Here is a 25,939-nt window from a genome sequence, read left to right as displayed (position 1 = left end):
CCTTTTGTGTCCTGTGGTGATTGTTTCTGACGGGCAGCAGCATGTAAGAGGTGAGACATTTTAACTTCATTTCACAGCAGGAAAAGTACAATTGTAAATAAAGTTAATGATGGCTGCATTATATTTAGCTGCTTTCGTTTTAGGCTCCTGCTAATGTGCATGCTGTGCTTTACAGCATCAAGCTGAAATGTTTTGTTTGTGCATTTTATATCAGCTGCATGTTCTCTTTTTCTTTTATCTGTTGGGTTCTTGCTTGCAGGTGGCAGACGTTTGCATCTCTAACAAAGGACCAAACAGTTCGTCCTGGTGAGGAATCTGCAGCCAGTTAAATTTGAGGGTGAGTTGACAAAATATTATGTAAATACTTTGTACGTGGGATTTTAAAGAAATCTGTGAACAGAATCAATTTATCAAATCTTTGAAAGACTGGAACAATTTATTTGCTGAGCGCTAGAATGATAACTTATTTCTAACCTACCTAACCTAACCTAAGAACATTTAGCAAAAAAAACAAAACAGAAAAGCACAAGGAATTCAAAACAACAGCAGAAAATGGCCTGAGCAAAAGTGCTTAAAAATTAACAATTCTGTAAAATAATTTTAAATATTAAATTATGATAATTAAAAAATAGTTTCCTGGACATTTTCTCCTAGCTTTATAAAAATAATTTTCTAAATCCACAAAGTTGCTCATTGCCTTTTTTTCCCATGTTTATGAAAGAAATGAAACCAATTCGCTCAGATTTCAAAGGTTTAAATACTTGTGAACGGTGTGTGAATTCAGCACAAGAATGGTGATGTTGACCCAGGTTTCAAGGGGTTAATTTGTATAGCTGTATATTACAATTGCACCTCGGGGGGCTCCAGCATGTGAAGAAAGGATTCCTTTTTTGATCTTGTCATATTGTAATAACTCAGTGACACGAAGAAAAGAAGCCAGCCGAGCAAACGTGTACATTTTCAGTGTGTAGCTTTAATAAACATTCTTAATGTCTCCCGATTGTCACATTCTCCTCTTAACCAAACTGTTCAATAGCTAGAAATAATTTTCACAAAGAAAAATGTTGGGGTTTTTTTACAGAAGATACACAAAATAACACAAATACCAGCTTAATGCTTGTTCTCCTGAGTATATGCACAATGTGATAGTTTCTAGTTATGGTTTTAGATTAAGCAGATTGGTAGAAAAGTGAAATGAATAGAAGACCATTCAGATGAGTGTCGGAGCCAGGTGATGGTGAAATAAATGTGGGAACAGCATTCATGTTTAGAAAATGTCCCATAATGGAAGACAGAGAGGACAATTCTCGTAGGTAAAAGATCTCACAATAACAATATTATTGCAATATCGATAGACAATTCGAGAACAAAATGCCATCATTCAAATTCTTCATTAACTTTTTTCATTGAGCCTTTTGTCTCTTAATTGGCAAATTAGTAACACTCAAATTACAAGTGTAGGGAGAAGGAAAGTGAGAGAGTCTGTAACTAAAACTGTACAAAACTGACAAAAAGTGCAATTACAAAGCCAGAACACAAAGAAATGTTAACTGTTTAAAAGTGGCTGGATTATTTACATGATAATATCATATGTGTATTATAAACATAATATCAAAAGTACATTTTAAATATCACGGTTGTCCTCAACTTTAAACAATTAAAAAGAGGCTCTTAATTTGGTTCGCACAGATTTTAAAGTTGGTAAGTAAAACACCTTAAAAGGGGGGAAAAGAAAGAAGTCTGTTATTTGAAAAACATTTAGAAATTGTAGATAGAGCTGAGCTATTTAAAGCATGGGCCATGTCAAACTGCACCTTTCAGTGGTCACATTTGTAATCACATCATTTACAGAAAGTTAAGTGTGGCCTTTAACCCTTTGAAACCTGGGCGAATAGGCTTTATTACTTTCAGAAAATCTGAGAAAGAGGCATTGAGCAACTTAAGAGGGAATGACGCAGAAATTAGCAAGAAATTGGTTTTAAAAAAGTACAAGAAAATTACCTAAAAGTTAGTCAAAAAAACAAACTAAAAAAAAAGGAAAATTATAACAATTCTGAATAATTTAAATATTTACTTTTGGGAGTTCTAAGTATAGTCTGGCTGTCATTTTTTTCCTAGTTAAAAAAAAATACTTATAATTTTACTATTTTTTTGCAATTTGTGGGGCATTTCTTGACAAGTTGCTCATTGCTTTTTCCCCTCATGTTTTTTTTAAAAGAAATCAAACCAGTTTTCTCAGAGTCAAAAGGTTTATATGAATGCAGCATAAGGAAAATAATGTCAGTCCAGGTTTGAAAGGGTTAACTACAAAGTCACAGTTAATCTAAAATGACTAAAAACAAATGTAGTCCAAGCTACATTTCTATCTCAACCTTATGTTTAATTTGGTTTGGGAAAAAGGTACTGCATTCTTACTCTTCAGCAAAAATTCAACCATCGATGCTGTTTCGTTAAAACTGCATCCTCTCTCTCAGAATGAAGGCCAGGGGCGGGACTTGATTTTTTCAAATAAAATAAACACATTCATATTTGGAAATTATGCGAGGCGTTCCTCAGCTAAATAGCTTATACCTGTACAGCAGTGGCAAATGTAAAGACAACCTCATGTTGTGCTTCTCCAGTTTGTATGTATGTTTAAACATGTATGTATAACATGTAATATTGGTGTGTTCATACAGCTGTGCCACGGTTTAAGTCCAGATGTGCCAGTTTGGGATTTTTCCCCGGTGCCTCGGGTTCACTGTTGTTGTGGTGTTCTGGTGTTTTCTCTCCTCCTTTCTCTTTCTTCTCATCACTGCTCCTGTGAGAAAGAAACAGCGAAGGTAAATTTGATTCTTCCGTGTCAAAGTGTCCATGTTCTTTCTTCTTCGCACCATCTCCAAGAAATCCCTGACAGCATTATTTTTGCTGTCTTCATAGACTGTATATAGATGGACAGTGTGTCTCCGCTTACCCTTACTGCACAAAAAAATGGAGCCAAAATAAAATAAAAATGAAGTGTGATGTCATTTGGAGCCAGAGTCTGCACAGTGTGATCTCAGTGTGTCTGGTTACCGACCAAACGCGTCCACCCAACTGCTAGCAGTGTGATTGATTGCGAAGATCACTGATTGCACACATCAATCATGACATCATATCCTCTTTTAATAGCATCAATTTACTAATTTAAACCAAACTTGTCCAAAAAAACAAACACTTGAAAAACAGCAGCATGATAAGAGCTTAAAATGAGGGAAACCATCATTGGGAAAAATATTTTTGGCGTGTACTGAGTTTGGCCCATGTCCCTGCTGCTAACATGGAGGGTGCAAGTTTTATGACCTGTCCTGCAGCCAGCCACCAGGGGGCGATTGGGATGTTTTGGCTTCACTTTTGGGGAGCAGTCATGTTGTCCATCTTTGTATACAGTCAATGAATCTCTTTCAGTCAAAGCAGCTACCGAATGAAGCCATTCTTGTGCAAGTATCCATTCTTACTTCTTCTTGAAGAGTTTCTTAAACGAGCTCCTGAAGCCTCCTTTGTCCTGCTTCCGACTCCTCTCGCTGAAGGGGGTGTGATTATTCTCCTCGGTCCCAGCCCTCCACTTTGGCTCGTCCCCCCACGACTGGAAACCAGAGTCCTGGTGGGGTTAAACACACATTACATTTATTCTTATCAGGGTTTGATTACATTTTGTGCCATTCATAGTGTTTCTGTTCCCAGAAGACCATGGCTGAAGACCAGAAGACCATGACGGCCGTATATACAGCTGAAAAAACGTTCAAAAGCATTGCTCGATTTCAAATTTTGCTGAACTGAGCAATACGGGCAGCTTTCAGGTGAAAATATATTGATTTGTTGGCACATTTGCCAAAACTCACAATGCTGAGCAGCCCATGAAGATCATCACCCTGTTTTTCCATGTCCACTCTGTTCCCCAGGGGGTTTTGGACCTTACGGGACGTGATGGGACACCCTTTGCTGCCTTTACTGCCTTGGCGCTCCAGTTTGGCATGGCTGCCCAGTCCCAGCCTTTGGAGGTGGTCTGATAGAGGACCAGCGTCCAAAGTGCTCACTGCGTTGTCCATCTGCAGGCCGTTCAGCGACTAGACAACAGAAAAGCAGCAGATTTTTTAGACATACAAGGATTACTGGGGGACTTTCCTCTTTACATGATGGACAAACACGCTCACCTTGCTCTTTCGCTGGCTGGCCTGAAGGGGGCGATGCTGATTGCGGCGCATCATTACAGCTTCATCCGGAGACACGCACCCTCGGTTGGGCAATTTGCTGTAACCATTCCTGTGGCTTCCACTGTTGCCAAAGACATCACGAGTTGCCGACACATTCGCCGCCATGGCGTGATGCGTCGCTGAGGGCGTTTTGGGACACTTCACAAAGGCGATGTCGATGGAGGAGTCTGAAGAGGCAGAGGAGCAGCGGTCGAACATGGAGTCATCATGAATGGAGCCTCTGTCCTCCTCGTAAAGGCTCTCCATCCCTGGGGGGTCAGGCGGAAGTAGGAACTCTCCGAGGGCGTCGGCCAGAGCAGAGCCCGGTTGAACTTGACGGAAGTCTGCAGGTCTGGAGGGCAGATGATGCTGGCATGACATGGACCTCTCAGATCCCTCACCCTCTGGGATACTGCCGAGCCCTGAAAGCCAAAGGTTGGATGCCTGGTTGACTATTGAGGCGATTGCTCCAAAAGCATTTAAGTGGTCTTGGTTGCAAGTTTGTTTCTGCCAAATCCAACAATGTGACATTATGAATACAAATTATTGCAGGTAGGCCTACAAACCGCAGATATGACCTGAGACAGCTACCTTGGTGCCAAGATGCTGAGTCAACCCAATCTTGTTTACCCAAGATGTTGTGGGCTGTATCTTGGATGTAAGGGATTGACAATTTAAGGCAACATTTTTTAGAAAATGTTCATTTCAATTTCATTGAGGGTAAGACTTTTGCATAAGACTTATTTACATTCTATCCATCTTCTATGTGTTTGGACAACGAGATGTGATGATTCGGTGGACCTTCCTTAACCTGGGTGGAGCAGGGTAAACCCTTTGAAACCTGGAGCGACATCACTTCTCCTTTGCTGCTTTTAGACGTCTTATATAAGTATTTAACCTTTGAACCCTAAGCAGATTGGTGCTATTTCTTCCAAAAATATGGAATAAAAGACAATGAAGAACTTAGTAAGAAATGTTCTGCAAATTGCAAGAAATTATTAGATTTATAAAATGATTTTTAAAATAGCTAGGGAAAATGTATAGGAGAAAATATATGCATAAAGATCATCATCACATTTTTAAAAATATGTTACAAAATTATTGTATTTTTTAAGCACTTTTTCCAGGAAATCTCTTTTGTTTAACTTTTTTAGTTCATTTTTTACTAATTTTCAGAAGGTTTTTTTGTACTTTAATTTTTTTTTTTTTTTTTTTTGCTGATTTTTGGGTCATTTCTTTTTTTGTTGCTCTTTGCTTTCTTCCAGTGTTTGTGAAAGAAATCAAGCCAATTTGCTCTGCTCTCAAAGGGTTCAGCCTTTGTGTTGGCAAGCAGTGATTGTTTTGTTCCCTTGAGCAAGAGATATCAGCTCATGCCAGCCACTCGTGTGCAAGGTAGTTTCTCTGTAATTTCTGAAAATGTTGCCATGTTTCCAGGAATGTTATCATGAGAGGCGAAGTCGCATAACATCACTCAATGAAACGCAGTCATCTCTGGATTGTTTTTTATCGACGTTTCATAATTATCGCTTACATTTAGCGCAAATCTGCAATGGAAACCCTATAGACTCTGTTCAACCTGACCAGCACTTCATTTGAAGCATACTGATGCCTCCCAAGGCAAACCTCTTCAAACTCTCAGCATTTCTCTCAATGCTCACAGTAACGTGCAATCAGAGACCACAACGAGGTCATCTGTACAATAATCCGAACAGACCTGTTGGTTTGTGGTTCCGTAAGTCCATCTCTGGGCTGAAGAACGGGAGCTGAGCGGGCCACTCTGCGTCGTAACAATGGCTTTCTGGATCCTTGTCCCGATCCCAATCCTGGAAACGATGAGACTGCATCTGCTCCAGGAGACGCTGCTTGCTCCGCTTCACCTGGTTGGCATGTTCTCTGTGAGGGATAGATCATTTATATAAGTGCATTCATTAACCCTTTTTTACAGCAAAAATATATGATAAATCCTCTACATGTCTAGCAAGAAATAAGTTAGTTAGTAGTTAAGAATGCAAAAGCACTCACAACATTGCACTGTTGCAAGGGTACGGGGAGCCAATGTTGTTAGCTTGCATCCCGCTTTCCACTGTCTTTAACAGCTGTTTCATTGTCGACCTGCAGCGCAGAACACAGTGAGAGTGCGTCTTGCTTAAGCTCTTAAACATGCATGTAGTTTTATATTTCTTTAGAGTGTTAATCCTGACCTCTTCACCTCCTTGCGGTTGTGCATCAGAAGCTCCTGGTTGTGCTGGAGGAGGTGGTGGTACTGAGCCGTGAAGGACCTGAACTGCTGGATGCACACGAGCAGCAGGTAGTAGTCTGGGTGCTCTGCTTCTGTCTGCCTCAGCAGCCCCTGCACACGCACACGCACACACACACACACACACACACACACACACACACACACACACACACACACACACACACACACACACACAGAGACTTATTTATGTTCACATATCTTCGAGCACATGCTGTCTGCAGACTCATTGGCATCAATAACATATCAAACTGTCGGTCGGTTGGTTGGTCAGTACACAAAAATATCCTCACCCTTTGCCACAGATTTTACTCGAGGAGGATGAAATTTGTTATGGCGGTCAGGTTTGTGACTCTGTTTGTGTCAGTTGGCTAAACTGGGGCTGCAGTAGCCCATTGCAAAATGGAAACTTTCAAATAGATTCCTAGACTTGCCCAAGATTTTTTAGAAAGCCGGGTCATAAGCCATAGTTTTGCCTTAAGAAGCTTCTGCATGGATGCACAACTATTGCAAACCTGCTCTTGTAACGTTATTACATTACATTACACTTGCGATATTGCATCTTATTCTAATAAGGCACATAATTGCTATATGTATGAAATGCACTATATGAAGTTTGAGTTTGAAGTGACAGTGTATGACAGTTCAAAATGTGTGTTAATCTAACCTCTGTGAAGTTACATGTTTTATTATTTGTTTTTAGCTGCAATCAGCAGCTGTATAGCTCTCTTTGTTGGCTGATTGCTTGGTTAGTTGGTTGGTTGGACGGGTGGGTTGGTTCACAAAAATTTCCCCACCGTTAGATGACTACAGTTTTTGTTGGAAGAAGCTGATAATTTGCATGTTGGTAGCAGCTATTGTGAATTTGCACTTTTTGATGTTTGTTTTTAGCTGCAATCAGTAGCTTTATAGCTCTCTCTGGTCATGGGTTGGTTGGTTGGTTGGTTGGTTGGTTGGTTGGTTGGTTGGTCGGTCGGTCAATTGGTCAGTTGGTTCACAAAAATTTCCCGAACCCTTGGCGTCCACGGTTTTTGTCCTAGGAAGCTTCTGCATGGAGGTGCAACTATTGCGATCCTGCTCCTGTAAGGTTATTTTATTCTCTGTAAAGTGCATTGCATGATTACATTATACTTGCAATAATGCACCTTATGTGAATAAGCTTTGCTATAAGAAGTTTGAAGTGACAGTGTATGACGTGTGTTGATCTAACCTGTAGCAGCAGCAGGTACTCGGGGATCCTCTGAACCGGCTGAAGGAGCAGAGTGTGGAGGGAGGGCTTGGATTCGTCTCCCATTATTTCACTCTGATAGAAGCACCGTGGAGCAAAAGGGCAGCACAGGTCGACCCATCAGGATGGAAGGATGAAACCAGTTAGTACAGCAGGTATAAACAATGTGACTTCATTCAGCTGTGTCTGTAGATATTGTACACAAACAGGGCTTAAATATATTTATTAGATCTGAGTTGCTTGGAATCAGTGTTGTTGGTGTTTTTTGTGTTATTAGTTGCCAAAAAATGTCCTTTTTCTTTCTCTTTTTGTCCCCTTTGCTCATTATCACGTCCTGCCTGCACTGTTACATTGTCTAATGCTATACAGTGTCATGTCCTGCCTTGTCCTTTCATGTCACATCCTTTCCTGTCCTCATCTCTCCTCCACTGTCTCATGTAAGCTCCTTTTGTGTTACCTCCAGAAAGGCAGAAGATTTCATGGAGCTGGAGGCGAGCATGGTGACGACTGACAGACACTCTGGAAGCTCCTTCAGGTAGGACACATAAAAGTTCAAGAAGTCACTCTGTGGGGAGAAAGAGGGAGACACTGTCTGGGTTTTCATGTATATGCGTTCATCAGCACTCAGGTGTTTCACTTCCTCTCCTCCCAACACCATCAGAAAATAGTATAGACAAAAAAAGAGTTTGACGAACATAAACAAGCTTCCGGGCTGTTATTCAGGTTAACCATAAACGTACATTTTCAGCTTTGTTGTTACTGAATTAAAGCACTTTTCAGGAGCCTCATCAGCACCATTTATAATCTTTAGGCACCCCTCTAATTCATAATAAATGCAAGCATATAATATAAACTAAACAAATAATATACCAGTGAAATTGAATTTAAGTAAAATTACAAAAGTGCAATAAGAGTATGATGCCATATTTTATGTTATAAAGGTTTAAACCTTGGTAAACTAACATCAAATCTGTGACCTACAGAAATAGTTGCAGGTAGGATCTGTGAAGGTAAATATTGGCTCAAATTCATATACTTTCATTTATTTTACTCATAAGGATAACACATGTTAATGAGCCTTTCTGTAAACCATCTGGCTAATAAATTAATATAATTATAATATATAAATAAATAGAAAATAATAATAAGTTTATAAAATAATTATAAATTAATTAGTTAAACCAGGAAAGTGGCCTCAACTTTCTTCTTGTTACACATTTTTAAGCGCGTAATACATGTTATATGAATGTTATTGTATAAATATCAACTATATTAACACAAAAGTCGGTTTAGGGAAGGGAAAAAAGACCAAATTAAAGATAAAAGTAACCATGTTTACAAGTTTACACTTTAATTTTTCAGTTAAATATTTAATCAGCATGCAATGCACATTCATAGAGTAAAAGTAAAAATGTTGCACTGTAATGAGTGCTCAGTCCACCTGTGTTGAAATTCTGCCTCTAATAAGAATTATTTCATTATTTTATATATTTCCTTCTTTAAGCTCTGAGGCTGTCAGTGAGTGAGGACCTATAATGTGCTGTGAGGCATTTTTTTTTTTTTTAAACAGGTAGGTGTTCCTGCCAATTACCTAATTTCCTCTCATTCACTCAGAGCCAATCAGCCACACATTGGCTTTAATAGAATAGACTCGTTAACTTTAGTGTATTGGGTCCACTTTAAGCTCGCAGCTGGGGTTTGGCCACCACCACCATACGGCCTAATATTGTGAAACACTTTTTCCCCAAAATTTTCAGTGAAGGAGTTTTAATACTTTAAATCCACAAATGTCCCTGGAACATTTCCTTTTTCATGCTGCTAACATTATTGTGGCCTAATTTTGTCTGACTGGAAATCCCCTCACTCGTCAAAGAAGGCCCTGCAAAGAATTTAAATTTAGAAGTAATTACAGAAGCATCGCTATTCAGTGTCTACAGAATACCTTCAGGGGGTCTGTTTCTTCAGAGAATTAAATTTTGTCACCCACAGACTAGTTTGCTTATTTGCCATCAGTAATTTTGTACAATGCTAACAAGAGTCACTGTTGTCTTTGTGCTACATCTGTTTTTCAGCTCTCAGCATGTCTCCGCTGGAATTTGACATTTCATTTTATGTCCGTCATGGCTGCCAAAGTGATTCAGATTCATTATGGATGCGCAGTCACAGGATCAAACCTTTGACCCCTCCACATTAAACAGCCCGGAGCAGCACTGTGCGCTGTGAATGTCAAAAGTTTGATTAACTTGTGAGTAAACTGGGAGATCAGAGTTGTTATAGTTTTGGATTTTATTTTATTTATTTATTTTAAACTAATTAAGTTCACAAAGTTTCCGAGTGGATTTGCGTATTTCCCTTTAGTTCCTTTTTTTAAAATGTGTCATTTAGTTTAGTTTTTATCATTTTAGTTCAAGTTGTTTATTATTATTATTATTATTATTATTATTATTATTATTATTATTATTATTATTATTATCATTATTATTATTATTATGAAGTTCAATCTACATATTACAAAAACTTGGTGAAGGCTGTTGACTCAGAGTCATGTCTATATTTAGTCTCAATAAACACACACACCTCAATGCCTGCTTATGCTTGTTATATCAACTAATTCATCCAAATTCACAAAGACTAAAAGTAAACAAATTCCTGTTATATTTTTTAATTCATTATAGTTCGTTTTGTAAGTTCACAATATTTTTTGAGTTCATTTTGTTTTGTTTTGTTTTTTAGTCTAAGTCTAATTTTTATTTTTATTTCAGTTGAACAAACAGGTTTTTTTCTCAGCATCTAGTTTTGGGTTTTACTTTCAGTTAACTCTAATAACCGTGGTCCATATCAGTTGTCGGCTGTTATACGGCTGTTAAAATTCATGTTTGGTTGTGTCGCAACTGTCAGTCTCAACAAAGAGCTCATTCAGCTCTGTGGTGATATCGGAGGCTGTGGTTTGCGGTGGTTTTGGTGCTGGACTGAAACTTAATTATACCAAAAGATTCCTTTATAGATTTTGTCCACAGTGGTCACAATATTACAAAAACAAGTGACAAAGTGCGAACAAGTGAAATAATTTGGTGCAAATGTAAATGTGAGGTCACAAGCTGATCAGACTGAGCTCTTCATTCAAGACCGGTCAGCGAAAGTTGTAAAAACACAAGAACCTTTTACTAAAAAAAAGAAAAATGCTCATTTCCTGCAGGTGGCACAGATGTCAAGATGTTAGAGGGATTTATTTCACTTGCCAGTAGATGGCACATAACACATAACAAATCATCTGGTGAAATGCTCCCTCGTTATTTAAACAATCTAAAGCACTTGGTCTAAAGTTCATGGAGCAAGTGCATTAAAGTCCTGTCCAACCACTTTTGCTTTTTAAACGGCGCATAATCTGGGTACAAAGAAAGGAACAAGGAGCAAAAGTGTTGCATTTAGTTCCTTAATTAATCATTAGACCAGGTTTTTGTAAGTACAGTCACTTTCTGCTGCCTAAAAATAGCAATACACCAACAATGCACCTGACCACGGCTGATTTAAAGACCTCGAGCGCACAGATACTCACACAGCGTGGGCACCGGCTGTTGATATGACAACTGCATCAGTCTGAAACTAGCAATGACAGTTTGGCTTTCTCGTTTGCCAATTTGCACCAGATGTCAGCATGTGGCAATAGTGCAAAATTAGGAGACTCAACACCTAAAACAGCCAAAATTTGTTTAAAAAATTAAAATAAATAAATAAATAAATACATAAAAATAAATTAATTAATTTTAAAAATGACTATCCCAGTATAGTTTGGTGTTGAAGAGCGTGTAGTTTTCCTCACTGCAAGTCAATGAGCCGCGAACCCAAACCAGCACAAGCACCTTTATGAGCTTCATGGACTGACTGAAGTTCTGATGAAATTTGGACCTTGCAATTTTAAAAGTCAACACATCACTCTACGTATTCAAATTATGTGTTTGTGGTTTACCTCTTTGCTGGTGAGCCTCATAAACACATCTCCCATGATGCCTTGCCACTGGCACTTGAGCACACGTTCCTGGAGAGTATGGAGGAGCTCAAGGTGCTGCTGGATCAGAAACCTCAGAGTGCTTGGAAACGGACTAAAGACAGCGAGAAAGAGAGCATAGATGTCTGTTATAGAGAATACTTTATTTGTTGGTTGAACATAGAACAAGAGACGACATAAGACGACAAAATAAGAATGAAACATCATCTTTTGCATAAAAATGACACAACAAACCAGAAAAGTTTCCAGAATCAGCTCATATACAGATGTAATTGTAAACATCCTGCATGCTTGTACAATCATGTAACACACCACACGTCGTGATAATTGCTCCATCTTATGTGACTGACATCTGGCAGCACATAAATCAAGTTAAAATAAATGCAATCTTTTACAAACAAGTCAGCGTTTGCACCTTTTCATTGGTGCGTTTGGTTATTGGGAACACGTGTGCTGAAGCTGAAGGCAGTGATTTCATTAGCGAGCTGCGTCTTCTCTGTCTCACTGGTGTTTCTAGCCTCCTTTTATTTGATTACTTTGTTTCCTGTTCTCCCCTCACTGTAGACTCTGAAATTAGATCAGTAGCCACTCCCGGAATAAATGTGCATGCTGATCTGAGTGTGTTTATGTGGATGTTAGTCAGAGATAAAGATAGCATTTACTGTAGTCTGTGATATTCAGAGAGAGAGATATATTTTCTACATCAGATAAGGTTGGCCATGTCTGGGTCATTCTGTAAATACTATATAAATACATTTAAGTTTAAATGCCTCCTCCTTATTAACCTCTTGAAACCTGAGCAAACTGGCTTAATTTCTTTCATAAACATGGGTAGAAGGCAATGAGCAACAAAACACAAAATGATGCAAAAATTAGCAAGAAATTGGTAAAAAAAAAAAAAAAAAAAAAGCTCAAGAAAATAACCAGAAAATTAGTTTTCAAAAAATATTTAGAAAAGAAAAGATAGTAAAAAAAAAAAAAGAAAAAGAAAATATATAAATAAATAAATTGAAAAAAAGAAAAAAAATGTCCTGGAAACAGTGCTTGAAAAGTTATAATTATGCAAAAATAATCTTAAATCTGTAACTCTGATAATTCACATGTACCCTTTCCCTAACCTTTTTCCCATAGTTATTTTTCCCCCTTTTTCCCCTTTTTCTCTTCCTGGCACATTTCTTACTAAGTTGCTAACTGCCATTTTTCCCATGTTTTTTAAATAAATCGCACCAATTTCCTCAGTGTTCAAAGGCTGAAAAACTGGTAAAATTACCTCCACTATTGGCTAATTTTGATGTTATCCTTTAATATCTGTTGTTGATGAAGATTTCCAGATATTGACTCCCGTTTTATCAAACTGATCTCGTTGTGTTTGTGTGTTTGCAGTCTCACCGTTTGTCTTTGGAGGCGAGAGCTTCGGATCCATTGAAGGAGATGTTGGCCTTCAGTAACAGAGACAGGTGAGACACATAAACTCTCTCTGACTCCAGCAGCTCCAGAGCCACTCTCTGTCTCTTATCTGCACACACACACACACACACACACACACACACACACACACACACACACACACACACACACACACATAACAGTCACATAAAAGTCATAAATCTTTCTTCTCAGACTGACATTTGGGGTTTCGTGATATGGGCTATGTGCTATATTTATAGATACAGTCTGAAATGTAACTTTTAAGTAAAAGGAGCAGTATGGCATTTTGGGAGCCAGGAGATAGTTAGCTTAGCTTAGCATAAAGACTAGAAACAGTGAGCCTGGTTCTGTCCAAATGTATCAAAATCCACCAACTGAGCAGCTCTAAGGCTCAAAAAGTAACACATTACATCTTGTGTGTTTAATCCATTCTGAACCATTTTTTAGAAGCCTCCTCTGATTGACTGGCAACCATGTGGTTTTTAAACTTTAGTTTTTGGAAGGATGTAGGTTTCGTTTCAACATTGGGAGGGGGACACATATGAAACTGGGGTTTGGTGTCCTCCTCCAAGAACCTTTGAGCATCAGACACTTAATATTTTGCATTCCAGTTATTTTTTCTGCATCAATTTTCCCTTTTTCTACATCACTTTATGAATGGGAATGTCTTTAATTTTGTCCAAATACAAGTCCTCTGCTACATTCATGATATTATGTTGGAGAGGTAACATGTCCTAAATACTGAGGTATTGAAGACATGTCCCCTGCATCACCCCAAAGTCTACACACTGTGGGGTTTTATATAGATTTGCCATCTTGGTCAGACGCAGGCTAACTGTTTCCCCTTGTTTCCAGTCTTTATGCTAAGCTAAGCTAACTGCTGCATTTAATGATCACATTTTGCAGTAACGTTGATCTTCCAGTCTAAGTTTTTACATCACAGAAAAAAAAGTGCATTTTATTTTAATAAATGGGCATGTATTGTGTATGAAGTGGCCTTGTTGAGCAAACCGGGAGCAGTAGTGTCAGTTGCAGTTGTTGCAGCAGCACTTGTACTAGCACCTGTGGCAATAAAAGTTCAGCAGTAATATTATCATGAGTTTCATAAACACTGATACTTCATTTCTTACTGTTTTCAGTCGGGCTGTTGGCTGCCTCTGTGTCGTCTCTGCTGCCCTTCCTCTCCCCCCACGCTGGAGATTTGGACGGACACCCTTTCTGCTGCTGCTGAGCCTCCTGCTCAGAGGTGGAGGCTGCAACACACACAGGTTAGTCTATCATATGTCTTTCTTCACTTCAGCCTCTTCCCTTATAGTTCAGTGATTAGACACTCACACACAGACTCACTCTGTGTCGATGTGGTGCTCCTCTGTGGCGACCCGCTGAGTGGCAGACTGGAGAAGAAGTGCTGAATGACGCTGAGGTCTGACTGGCTCGGCACACAGATGTGCTCATCCCCTGATGCTGATAGCAAATCTGCCTTGGAGCCCTTTCTGCTTTAGGACCAAGAGCAGATGTAAAAAACATGAAAACAACTTAGTTACATAACATAGTTGAACTCAATAGCACTTTAATGACATTAGTATCCAAGAGTTATGATTTAACTGTAATGATCTGTCTATAGACATAAATGATTTAAAAACAGAAGACAAAATATGTGAGAGGGCTGCAAAAGGGGCACATTAAATTTTATTTAAATGTATTTTTATGGGTGAAACATATCTGCGTGCAGCTCTACCTGTGTGGCACAGAGATGATATCTTTGGTGTTTTCTGACTGCAGCAGTTCTATCCTCTTCTGCACCTCCTTCTGTCTGCCCGACACATCCTTTATGTGGAACAACACCACATTCAGCTCCTCCTGCCAGCAGATTATACAGAGGGACTGCATCAGTGTCACTGCTGCACACTGATAAGACCGACAGTGTTAGTGCTTTATTTTCCTCTGAGAGCCGACAGGAGGGAAATCAGCTGGGCTGCTTTGGGGCACGAATCAAGAATATAGCATTTTTCTTTCAGAGCAACTAGAGTTAAAGCACTAAAGCAGTTAGTAAAATCACTTCCAACATTAGAAACTGATCTTCACGGACACAAATATTTATAAAGAAATGTTGGGATTTATGGGAAATGTATTTTAAAAGTTACTAAAACTAAAAACACCACTTGTTTGCATCATCTGTGGCATGGTAATCATAGTAAATGTGATGCAATTTAGACATATAGACATTTATTTTACTGCTGGCTTGATGGTGGAATGTAACTTAGTACATTTATTCAAGTACTGCACTAGTACTTGAAGTACTAGTACTAGGTACAAATTTGAGGTACTTGTACTTCACTCGAGTCTTTACTGTAATGACACTATACTTTTACTATACTACATTTCAGAGATAATTATTGTACTTTTGAATTCATTACTTTTATCTGAAAACTATACTTTACAAATTACAAATTTACAGATTAAGATTTTGCATTAAAAGCATTCTTAAAAACTTTATAAATATGATGTTATAAATTAAATTACAAAAAAAATTTATGCAAGCACAGCTGAAACAGTTAGTTGACTAATCAATCAGCCAATTGACAGAAAATTAAATGCCAACTATTTTGACGAACAAATTATTTATTTATTCTTAAATTTTTGAGTTGTTTATTTATTTATTTAGTTACTTTCTGATCTTTTTTTCTACATCAAGTACCTTTACTTTTAATGCTTAGTACATTTTCCTTATTATACTTTTACTGAAGTGACATTTTCAATTAAGGACTCTTCCTTGTAACAGAGTATTTTCAGAATAGAGTACTAGTACTTTTACTTAAGTGAAGGAACACCATGTTTCTTCTTCCACTGTGTGCATGTATATTCACCTTTAACAACCTCCCTCTATATTCCACATGTAGCCATTATAAAGAATACAAAATGTGCCTAAAATACCAAAAATGTGTAAAAAAAAAAGGTTAAGTGCAAGTATTTAAGTGCAGCAGAGAATTATAATAAACACGAGACAGTAAATTCACACAGATCTCACAACATGAGCAACACAGCAGATGTACATGTCTGTCTGTGTCTGAAGTAAGTCATCTGAAAGAGCTGCCTTTCTGACTAATAAATGACATTAGTTCACAGTTCCAGTCAGATGCTCCAAATTATATTACAGCAGCCTCTCCGTCTCATCGAGAATAGACTCTGTGTGTATGTGTGTGTGTGAGTGAGCATGTGTGTGAGTGTGTGTGTGTGCATGTGTGTGTTTTCACTTTGAAGCGTTTTCAGCACCTTGAAAGTGTTGAGCGAGTTCTTGAGGCCCATTATCCGATCATCCACGTCAGTCTGATGGGCCTGGAGCTTCTCCTCCAGGCCTTCGTCCCTCTGACGCAGCTCACACAGCTCCATCAGAGCGGCATGAAGCCCCTCGCGCAGCTCAGCCACCAGGCCCTGCAGCTGCATAACAAGAAGCACAGGAATGATGTTTTCAGTGGCGTGTTGACTGCCTCAAATGAAAAGAGGAAAAATAATTTGAAGAATGAAAATTTGAGAGAGTTTGTTGGGTCCTTTTGCTTCCGAGTTTGTTTGTTTTTTGAAGCAGTATTGTTGCAGTTGTTGCAATATTTACTTAACCCTTTGACACCCAAGCAAACTGGCTTGATTTCTCTCAAAAGTATGGGAAGAAGGCCATGAGCAACTTAAGGACAGGCCCAAAAATTAGCATGATATTTGTTAAAAGTTACAAGTATTAACTTTGGTAACAACAAATTATCCAAAATTAAGCCGAAAAAGAAAAGTAAAAAAGCAATCACTTTCCTGTAGCATAATTTAAATGTACAATTAGAACTTGAAATTTCCCTACTTTTTTGAGAATTTTCGAATTTTCTTCATCTTTTTTGTTGTTGTTTTTTTTTGTTGTTGTTGTTGCTCATTGCCTTTTTTTCCTCATTATTTAAAAAAAAAAATCAAGAGAGAGTTGGTTAAGTTTCAAAGGTTTAAATGCTTGTGAAAGGCAGCGCAAAGCAGCACAAACCTGTCAATCCAGGTTTCTAAGTGGTTAAGTTCCTTTAAATTCTCCATTTTTTTCTATATATTTTGTAATTTTAAGGTCATAAAGTCTCACAATTTACCTATACATTGAATTCCGTTTATATGATTCCTCTGTGGGATCTTTATGGGTCTCATTAGCTTTTTCAGCAATGTTTCTGTTTCTCTACATTTATTTTGACGTCTTTGTGCTGTTTTTTTCTCATCATCTATTTTGATTTTAGTGCTCTGCTGCGAGTTGTTTTCAGGGTTAAAGTACATTTTGTTTTCTTCAATGATTCTTGTTTTTCCATCAGTCTTTGTGGTTTTTGTACAACTTATTTTGGTTTTGGTGCATCTTGGGCACTTGTAGACTTCTTTTATATTAAAGAATATTTTCTTTTCAGGCGATACTTGCCCCTTTATCATCATTATTTCTTACATACAGATATTTTGTTTTTTTAAAAAATTGAATTGTCTCCTCCTTTCTTACTGATATTCTAATGGATTCTTTATCCGACTTTTTTTCACTGCGGTTTTTCAGTCATAGCTGATTGAATTCTTTCAGCGGGGATAACTGAATCAGCTCATGGGAATGGGAACATAACATTGGCTAAAGCAGCTCTCTCTCTTATCCAGTCTTCATCCTTCTCTCTGTCTCTCTCTCGGTCTCAGTCATGTGAAAAGCATCAGGCGGCAGACTGAATAGAGCATCTGTCCTGTTTGCCTCCTGCTTTCCTTCCTGTCTGATGCTATCAGCGGTCGGACAGTCGTTCTGTACCGCTCTATACTTTATACTCTCAGATCTAAAGAGCAACAATAATATTAATTCCCTATAAACTTCATTATTTCACTATACCAATTTCAAGTTCAGAAAATGCCACAATGTTTATAAGTTCATGAGGAGATAATGTGTGAAATAAGTGAACCATAGTGAGACCCATTCAGAACTCCATTTGAAAACAACAATATTTCATTTTTGCAGCCGTTGTAAGTGATGATAGCTTTTTACAGCAACCTTTTATGACTGCTAGTAAAACATAAACTCCAGGCTAAAGGGCCTACGTTTACGACTCATTTACTTCAGGTCAAACACATGTCATGTGGTCAAAAGTCAAGATTTTTTCCATGAGAAATAGCAAAGTAAATGTTATACTATAGGCTAGTGGTGATTTAATAACTGGAACACATTACCAACTGAAATTAAATCAACATAAGATATTAAGATTTTTAGCAAAAGTGTAGCGTAAGCAAAATCCGAGATGTGAGCATTTTTACCTATTTTATAATGCATTTTAGCTATAACTGTTTGTAACATTGATATTTATTTAATTGAATTATTATTATTTTTTACTGTAACTGTGTTGTAATTCTATGTAATTTTGATGTAAATATTTACCTTTTCATCATGACTGTTATTGTATGCATGTTATTGTACGTAGCCTTGATATTTTTCTTTGTTTTTTTTTACTAAAAGCCAAGGTAGGGACAGGAGTTGGAAACAAGCAATCGCTATAATCTCTGTATGTGAGTCATCAGTTACTACAGCCTGTTTGTAACAGGTGGGAGTTGTAATGTTAATTCGCATTGTACCTATCAAATAAGTAAATAAATAAATAATAGCAGCCTAAGAACACAGTGAGTTTATCAAGAGCAGCCAACAGGAAAACTCTTAAAATATAGAAATAAAACTTTAGGTTTGTTTTGTGGAAAAGTTAAGAAGCAGAATGGGGGTTTACATACTGGAGTTTAAGTTTGTTAACTCTGCAAGCTAAATCTGAGTTGGCTGCTAAAATAATGACAATCTTTGGCAACTTCTTTCATAAAAATTCACCCCATATAAGGTGTATGAAGAGTTCTTGATCACCTGAGCAATCTCAAGGTTCGTCTCCTCCTCCACATTTTCTTTTTTATCTAAAATAAAACAAAACGAAAGAAAAAAACTCAGTTAGGCATTAAACAGTTGACTTTGTGGACCAAAAAAAAGTGGATCGTCCATGATTTTATTGCATCATACATTCAGAAGCAGGCACAGGAAAAACAAGACTGTATGACGCATTCATAGATATTAATGCGTTAATTAAACATAAAAGTGTAGAAAATGTAGTTTTACATTACGTAGGCTTGAATATCATTAGGAAACTTCCACTGCGAACAATGAACTTTTCAGTTGTCACAGGAAAACTTCATTAATTGATGTGCTTATTTATCTATTTATTAAAACCTTTTCAAAATTAAAAAAAATATAATCAGAACAGAGACAATGGTAAAGGTGTTTGCAGCGTTTATCTGGCTCTGTCAACGCATGGGATAGTGAGAAACGTAATTTCGATTCCTTTGTATGTCAAGTACATGTGAAGAAATTGACAAATAAATCTGACTTTGACTTTGACTTTGACTTCCAGTATCGATGCTGTAAAAGGAAGTGGATGATTTTCCAAAGCTGCAGTTACCAGAAGCTCTAAAAAATGGTATGCTTCCAGTTTTCTGCTTCAGTAAAATCCAGCAGATTTCCCACCAAATCCAACATAATATTATTGCAGCGTAACAGCTTGTAAACAGTGTTGAAGCAGTGGACTCTTTTCTTTGCACTGAATGAAGCAAGTTAAAATTATGCAATGAAAGGTCCGGTTTGTAATATTTAGGGGAAATAGACCAGTGAGGATTGCAGATTGCAACCAGCTGAAACTTCACCTGGTTACAATTCCTTCAGAGTTTATTGTTCGGGAGGTTTCACAGACGTTCACAGAAACTGATAAAAACACTGAATAAAGCCGTTTCAGGTTACAAATCAGTGTGTTTCCGTGGCTTTCCGGCGTGTTATAGAAGGGCCATTAACTTTCGTGGCCTGTGTGAAATTGTAATTGGCCCTATCTTAAGTGTCTGTTTTGTCCATTCTGGGCTACCGTAGAAACGTGGCAGTGCATTGTGGTGGACTCTGCAAGCCCCCTGGAAGTGGACCAGGCTCTGATGACAATTTTACATAGTGGCCAAAAGTGGAATTACACTTCCTGTGTCGGTCACGTGACGCCCGCTGGCCCAGAAAGACTTTTCCCCATCGGGAAAAGAGACGTCTATAAAATGTCAAAACCTCTGTGAAACAACTAATTTCACTATCTAGATTTAAGCCAACCACAGCATGCACATAACCAAAATATATTGCAAAATATTTATTATACACCACCTATCCTTCCCTTATACATTAGATTTATGGTCTTAAGGTGATGTCAGATTTTTAACTAGGCAGAATAATAAGTCTCTGTGATGGAGGGTGTGTGCGTGTGCATGTGATGTGTCTGAGGTAAAAAAAACAACATTTGCACCAGACTTCATGACAAGACTTCAAGGTTAGAAAAGAGCCTCAGCAGTCATGTGTCACTGCTTCAGTCCTTCTCAGAGATTCATCCAACGGGCATCATTTTTATGTCCTCGCTCTCCTCAAATGTTCCTGTGACTTGTGGTAACTGTTAAGGTCTCCTATTGATTATAAGAGGAGCAGATCCAGGAAGTGTCTCCTGATGGGATCACTGATTTCTAGCTGCTGGAGGGTTTTGAAGCACTGCAGGAGCAAAGTGCTGCATGAGGAAATTAATATTTATGAGTGTTTTTTTCTTTAAAACGCTGCACAGTCTGGGACAGTTAAGTGTCTGTGTAAAAGCACAAAGCTCGTGTTTGTTGTGGAAATATCAGAGGTCGAGGCTGCAGTCAACATTGCCCTGGGTCATCTGTAATACGTACTTCACATATATTATCATGCATAATTGAGGCCCGCAGGCACAATCTACCAGATCTGCATTGCATAGCGTTTCTCAACTGTGAAAGAGTAAAAGAAGGAATATACAGTGTCCAGTGTCTGGCTTTCTGTCCTATGGCATGAGACATTTCCTCTGACAGCTTCCCTTTCTGCTATTAGCCTCAGTTGTTGCAGGTCAGAAAAAGTTGACGTCAACATTAAGCTCTACTGTCCCAAAGTGACCTCAAGCTTTAAGACAGAAGTGGTTGAATTATTACCACTCTGAAACCAAGAGGAGGTGCTTCTATGTTCGGGGTACTGGCAGGACAACACATGATGCTCCTCACTGTTCCTAGCGTGAGTTAATTTAAATTAGATTATCAGCAATATTTTTACTGGTAAATGAAGCTGTAATTTGCAGCAAATAATATGACATTGAATAATGCCAGTGCACACTGTACATGGGTTTTGCCAGATTTATTTAATGTAGAACTATAAAAGACTGTATGTTCAGTATTCTTAAACACAGTTTTTTGGCTTTTTTCCTGCAATGATAGGATTCAAAGTTTCATTGTTTCCTAAAAAATTAGACAGATAAATCAGCTGGGCCAGTATTGTCTGTTTCAGTGTATATGTCAGAGGATAAGTAACAAGTAATTGCAATACAAAAATGTCAAGGGTATGTTTGGCATTTGACAAGATTAAATATCACTTTTAGTAAATATCTTACAAAAAATAACAAAAAACAATTTAAGGGATCTTTATTAAAAGTACTGGTGCATGTTAAGTGTTTCTAAAAAAAACTTATATTGGGCAATGTGTTTCTGTAAGTCTCAACTAATATTGGTATCAAGCCCAAAATGCTTTATCCACCGGCTCTGTTTTTTTTTTTTCTTCCATCCCTGACAGTGGCACAGCAAGGGGTGGCCAGGGGGAAGCCATGGCCACACTGAAACAGTGACTCGCCCCCCTTTGCTAAAATAATTTGAAATTACTGGACAAAATGGAGCACTCATTTTTTAAACATACCTACTCCTTCAAATTAAAGCTACACATTTGTCTAGAAAATGACAACCTATTTGAAGAACAATGAATATCTGAACACATAAAAACAGTAATATAACACGATTGTTCAAGAGCTTAAAATCTTTGCTCTACATTATATAATTAGTAACATTAACTTTAAAATAATAAACCAAAATACATCCCTGGAATTCAGTTATGGTTTGGAGTTTAAGTGTGCCATCCCAAGATTTTTAGTGGCCCCGTCTGGTCAGCCCTATAAAAAAACCCTGCTTTGCAGATGCAGATGTCATGATTTAAGAAATGTGGTAGCTTGTTCGATGGGAGACAATTGTTTAAAGTATAAAGGATTCAAATGAATTGCAGTGTGTCAAGTTTAAAAAAGAACTGATGGGAGATTTGAGATGATAAAGACCGGCATTTACAATCAGATGAATTCTGCTGGTTTATTCATTTAGAACAATGAAGCTTTCTCAAATCATTTGAGAAAAGAAAACCAGGCTGAATATTGTACATGAAATCACAGCAAATTTACAGCAAATATGACTCCTACACTGACTGCTCTTTGATACTGTTATGTTAAACAAAAGGTTGAACTTTCTTTTAAATAAAGTTATTTTGACAGCTTTGAAAGCTGCTCTTCTCTCATTGTAAACTGCATATCTTTTGGTTTTGTGCTGTTTGTCAGACAAACGCATCACTATGAATCCGGGAAGTTGTAATGTTGACTTTGTATCAACTTAACTATTCATTTTTTGTTGAGAGGCATAATTAACAAAGTTGAAGTACAAAGCAACACCTTTTCCACCAAGTGCATCTGATAATAAGTTACAACTCAAAAATTTTTGACACCTGTTTTACCTTTTGACACATCCTCTGCCATGTCCTCTGTTTCCGTTCTTCCATCCTCCATGTTTAGGTATCCTGTCCGGTCTGGTCCAATCCAGTCCACAGCTGTCTGAAGTCCTTATCCAGCTCGAGATGTCTTCGGTCCGCTCCTCTGACTTGCTCGTCTCTTCTGAACAACCCTCTCCTCTGCTGTGATCACTCAGTTTCTCTCCTCCAAAGCATGTGAGTCCTATGATTTCCCTTTTGAACAAAAAGGCCCTTGTCTTCAGAGAGTAGAGGGACAGAAGAGGAAGATCAGGAGGAGAGAGAGACGGACATGTAACAGCCTCATACTGCTGCTAACTCATTAGATCTAAGGAGGCGCGACCTGTTATCAATAAGTATGGTTCACACAGCAGCACTGATCACAGTAAGCTCGAGATGGAAAATCCTGTTATTGCAGGAGATAAAAGTTAAACTATCTGATTGTACCCCCTCTTCAGAGAAGGCCAGTTCCAATAAGTTTCAACGCTTGTTGTAGCTTCAATAAAAATTTGTAAATCAGTTATACTTAATCTACGGCCCACAGGCTAAATATGGCCCCTAATAGGGTGCTACGTGGCCCTCCAACCCTATTACTAATCCACAAACAAAGTGATTCATTTTTTGTACATTTATTATTTGTAGAACAGCATTAAATTGAGCCTTTGAGCCCCTTACAGAGGCCCTGGCTAAGCCCCTAATGTCCTTAAATCCAAGAAACATCATAAAATCCTAGAAATGTCCTTGAAATCCAATAGATGTCCTAAAATCCTAGAAACATGTATGGAGCTGCTGTGACTGGCCCCTGGCCTCCTGTCATTTTGCAAAAGTGGCCCCCAAGCAAAGCAAGTTGAGTATCTCTTATGTAGATAGATGTGAGAGCATGTCTTATCACAAGGGCACATTAACTTTTTTCTGCCCTTCCTTCAACAGATTCATGGATTTGACTTGCTAAAGCTGTGACGTATTGGTTTAACTGTGTGTTAGAGCTACCAATTTTTTTTAAAAAAGCATTGTCAGTGTGTGTTTCTTGGTGACTTGGGGGCAGTTTAACAAGCTGTAAACACAACACTTGTCACTTTATAATGTTGGTGTGACAAACATGTAAAAAAAAATCGTTGCCAATTTCTACATGCAACAGACAAAGCCACATCGATTTGGTATACCAAGGGCAATCTGAAGCTGAAAAATGAAATTTGCCAAAAATTGCGGTTCCTTTAATGGCCACTTGAGGCTGGCTCCAGAAGCTAATAAATCCCCACAGACCCCCATGCTAAAATGCCCAATTTTACAGCAGAAATAAACATGTTTCCAGCCTGGCACAGAAATCAGTTTTGGTCTCTTTGGCTAATTTCAACAGGGGGTTGATTTTTTTTATATAACTCACCTGTTTACATTTTATCAAAGTTACACATATTTACATGTGGGGCCACTTCTGTGAGAGGCACAAGTCAGAGCCACCTCTCGCTGCTCCACACAGCTCCAAACTCTTGTCCAAATACGGTTAGTTCTGACTCCAAAAACTAAGCTGCGATGGCAGATATGCCAAATCCAGGCTTCTTAGAGACAGCATCAAGTGGCCATTCGATGAACTGCAGGTTGTTTGTTTGTTTTTTAATTACTGTATTGGCTTCATTTTTCAGCCTCGGCTCTTGCTGCTTGGTCCATAGTTCACAGAAAAGTGCAACTTTTATTTGGCGGTTGGGTTGATTTAAGTTGAACTGATTAATATAAATCCAATATTCACTCTCTTTTTAGCTCCTTTTTTGGTCTCCACCACTTCTTAAGAAAAATATCTGTATTTTTAGCAGCTAAATGCTTAACTATGTTTACCAGCTCATTGCTAACTCTGTTGTTAGGTGCTGAGCAGGCAGCATACAGCGAGTTTATTTTGTTTGAAATGACGACCTTCTGCTGCTGTAAACTACGAGCAGTGAGAGGAAACCAGAACAGTAAAGTTTTTCAGCTATAAAATGAAAATAATTGGCTGAAAGATGGTGCAAAGCTGTGCAGAGTTGAAAGGAAGTTAAAAGTGATAGTTCCCTGTGGGTTTATCACTACAAGTGAACCCTTTCACAGTGCACAGAGTCATCTGGCCCAGCGTTGATGTAAAAATACTACAGATGCCTGCTGACTTTTAAATCGACTCGTCAAACTGAGGAACATTATGAAGAGTTTCTGCTCAGCTAACACATTTGATGGTCTTTAGAAATGACAGTTCACTCAGAATTGTTGTTTAAAACCTAACATCATCAACAATTTCACTCGGAAATACAGATTTTGTCCACATGTGTATGCATGTGTGTTATCCTGATAATCAATAATCCATGGCTGACAGATGCCTCTGTTTGTGTCTTTGTCCATGTCAGCACCTCACTATGCTGGGAGTCATTTTTTCTGCTTTTGTCTATCTGTCTTCATATCAGCATGTGTCTCTTTGGTTCCTCTTTCTGCGGTGGAGACAATAAAGATCAGAGACAAACATCTGAGCTGCCCCTCACTTCAACAATAAATCTGTGTTTCGAAGGTTACATCATTACCGTCATCTGATTCTGTGGTTACATGTGAGTGTGTGCGAGGAGAGTGTCGACTACTGTGCATTTTGTCTCTGTACAAACAACATGTCTAACTCAATGGTAACTGATTTGGGGTTCAGAGAAAATGATGATCTCCTCCTTGGGGCCTGGAAATCGATTATTTTGAAAGTCATTCAACTATACCAAGAAATCAAAAAATAGTTATTTAACCCTTCTTTTTTTGTTGCACAAGTCTTTTGCGTACTAGACTATGTAACCATGCACATCATTTCCCATCAGCACAGTGTCATTGCATAATTATTCTCAGATAAATATGCCTTGATTTATTAGATTTAATTAACATGATCATCCTTTTTCTACACAGGAACCTCTCCTTCAGATGGAGGAAAGAGCTGTAAAAACGCACGTTTGTTTTCCTAACACAAGGGTTACAGCAGATAATAGGAAAACGGTCAGACAGTGATAATAAGCGAGCGGATGTGTCCTGCGTTCTTGTTCAGAGTCTAATATGATTAGAAACCAGGAACAATGAGGATCACGATGGAGGAAATGTCCTAAGTTTTTCCTTTCTTTTTTTTACAGCTGAAAACATCATTCAGTGTAACATTTTTTATCCCCAATAAACAAGGTGGAGACAA

The 25,939-nt window shown here is 38.1% G+C and overlaps 1 protein-coding gene and 1 long non-coding RNA gene across 3 annotated transcripts; one reads left to right on the top strand and one right to left on the bottom strand.

Moving 5' to 3' along the window:
* Positions 1-2,166: 2,166 nt before the first annotated feature.
* Positions 2,167-22,891, bottom strand: arhgef33 (Rho guanine nucleotide exchange factor 33). Of its 2 annotated transcripts, none has more exons than XM_042502780.2 (17): positions 22,756-22,891; positions 19,006-19,052; positions 16,404-16,568; positions 14,869-14,990; positions 14,478-14,626; positions 14,261-14,383; positions 13,092-13,218; positions 11,664-11,796; positions 8,154-8,261; positions 7,679-7,771; positions 6,413-6,561; positions 6,234-6,323; positions 5,926-6,104; positions 4,173-4,633; positions 3,861-4,085; positions 3,477-3,619; positions 2,167-2,800 (listed from the first exon to the last, which is right to left on the bottom strand). In XM_042502780.2, the coding sequence occupies exons 1-17, from the start codon at positions 22,805-22,807 to the stop codon at positions 2,671-2,673; spliced, it is 2,496 nt and encodes an 831-aa protein (XP_042358714.2). In that variant the 5' UTR covers positions 22,808-22,891; the 3' UTR covers positions 2,167-2,670. The 2 variants fall into 2 exon arrangements, with proteins under 2 accessions (XP_042358714.2, XP_087943150.1); XM_088087024.1 differs by having other exon boundaries at positions 14,478-14,623.
* LOC148187661 (uncharacterized) lies at positions 7,750-22,944 on the top strand. The gene is made up of 6 exons (XR_015778574.1): positions 7,750-7,851; positions 8,160-8,231; positions 9,769-9,941; positions 13,086-13,159; positions 14,270-14,398; positions 22,814-22,944. It is a non-coding gene; the product is annotated as an uncharacterized LOC148187661 (long non-coding RNA).
* Positions 22,945-25,939: the final 2,995 nt, after the last annotated feature.

Source organism: Plectropomus leopardus, chromosome 13 (genome assembly GCF_026936395.1).
Source record: "Plectropomus leopardus strain MGB_pleo_1.0 chromosome 13, ASM2693639v1, whole genome shotgun sequence".
Taxonomy (NCBI): domain Eukaryota; kingdom Metazoa; phylum Chordata; class Actinopteri; order Perciformes; family Serranidae; genus Plectropomus; species Plectropomus leopardus.
The sequence above is the reverse complement of the archived record's forward strand: the minus strand, read 5'-3'. Positions and strand labels throughout refer to the sequence as shown.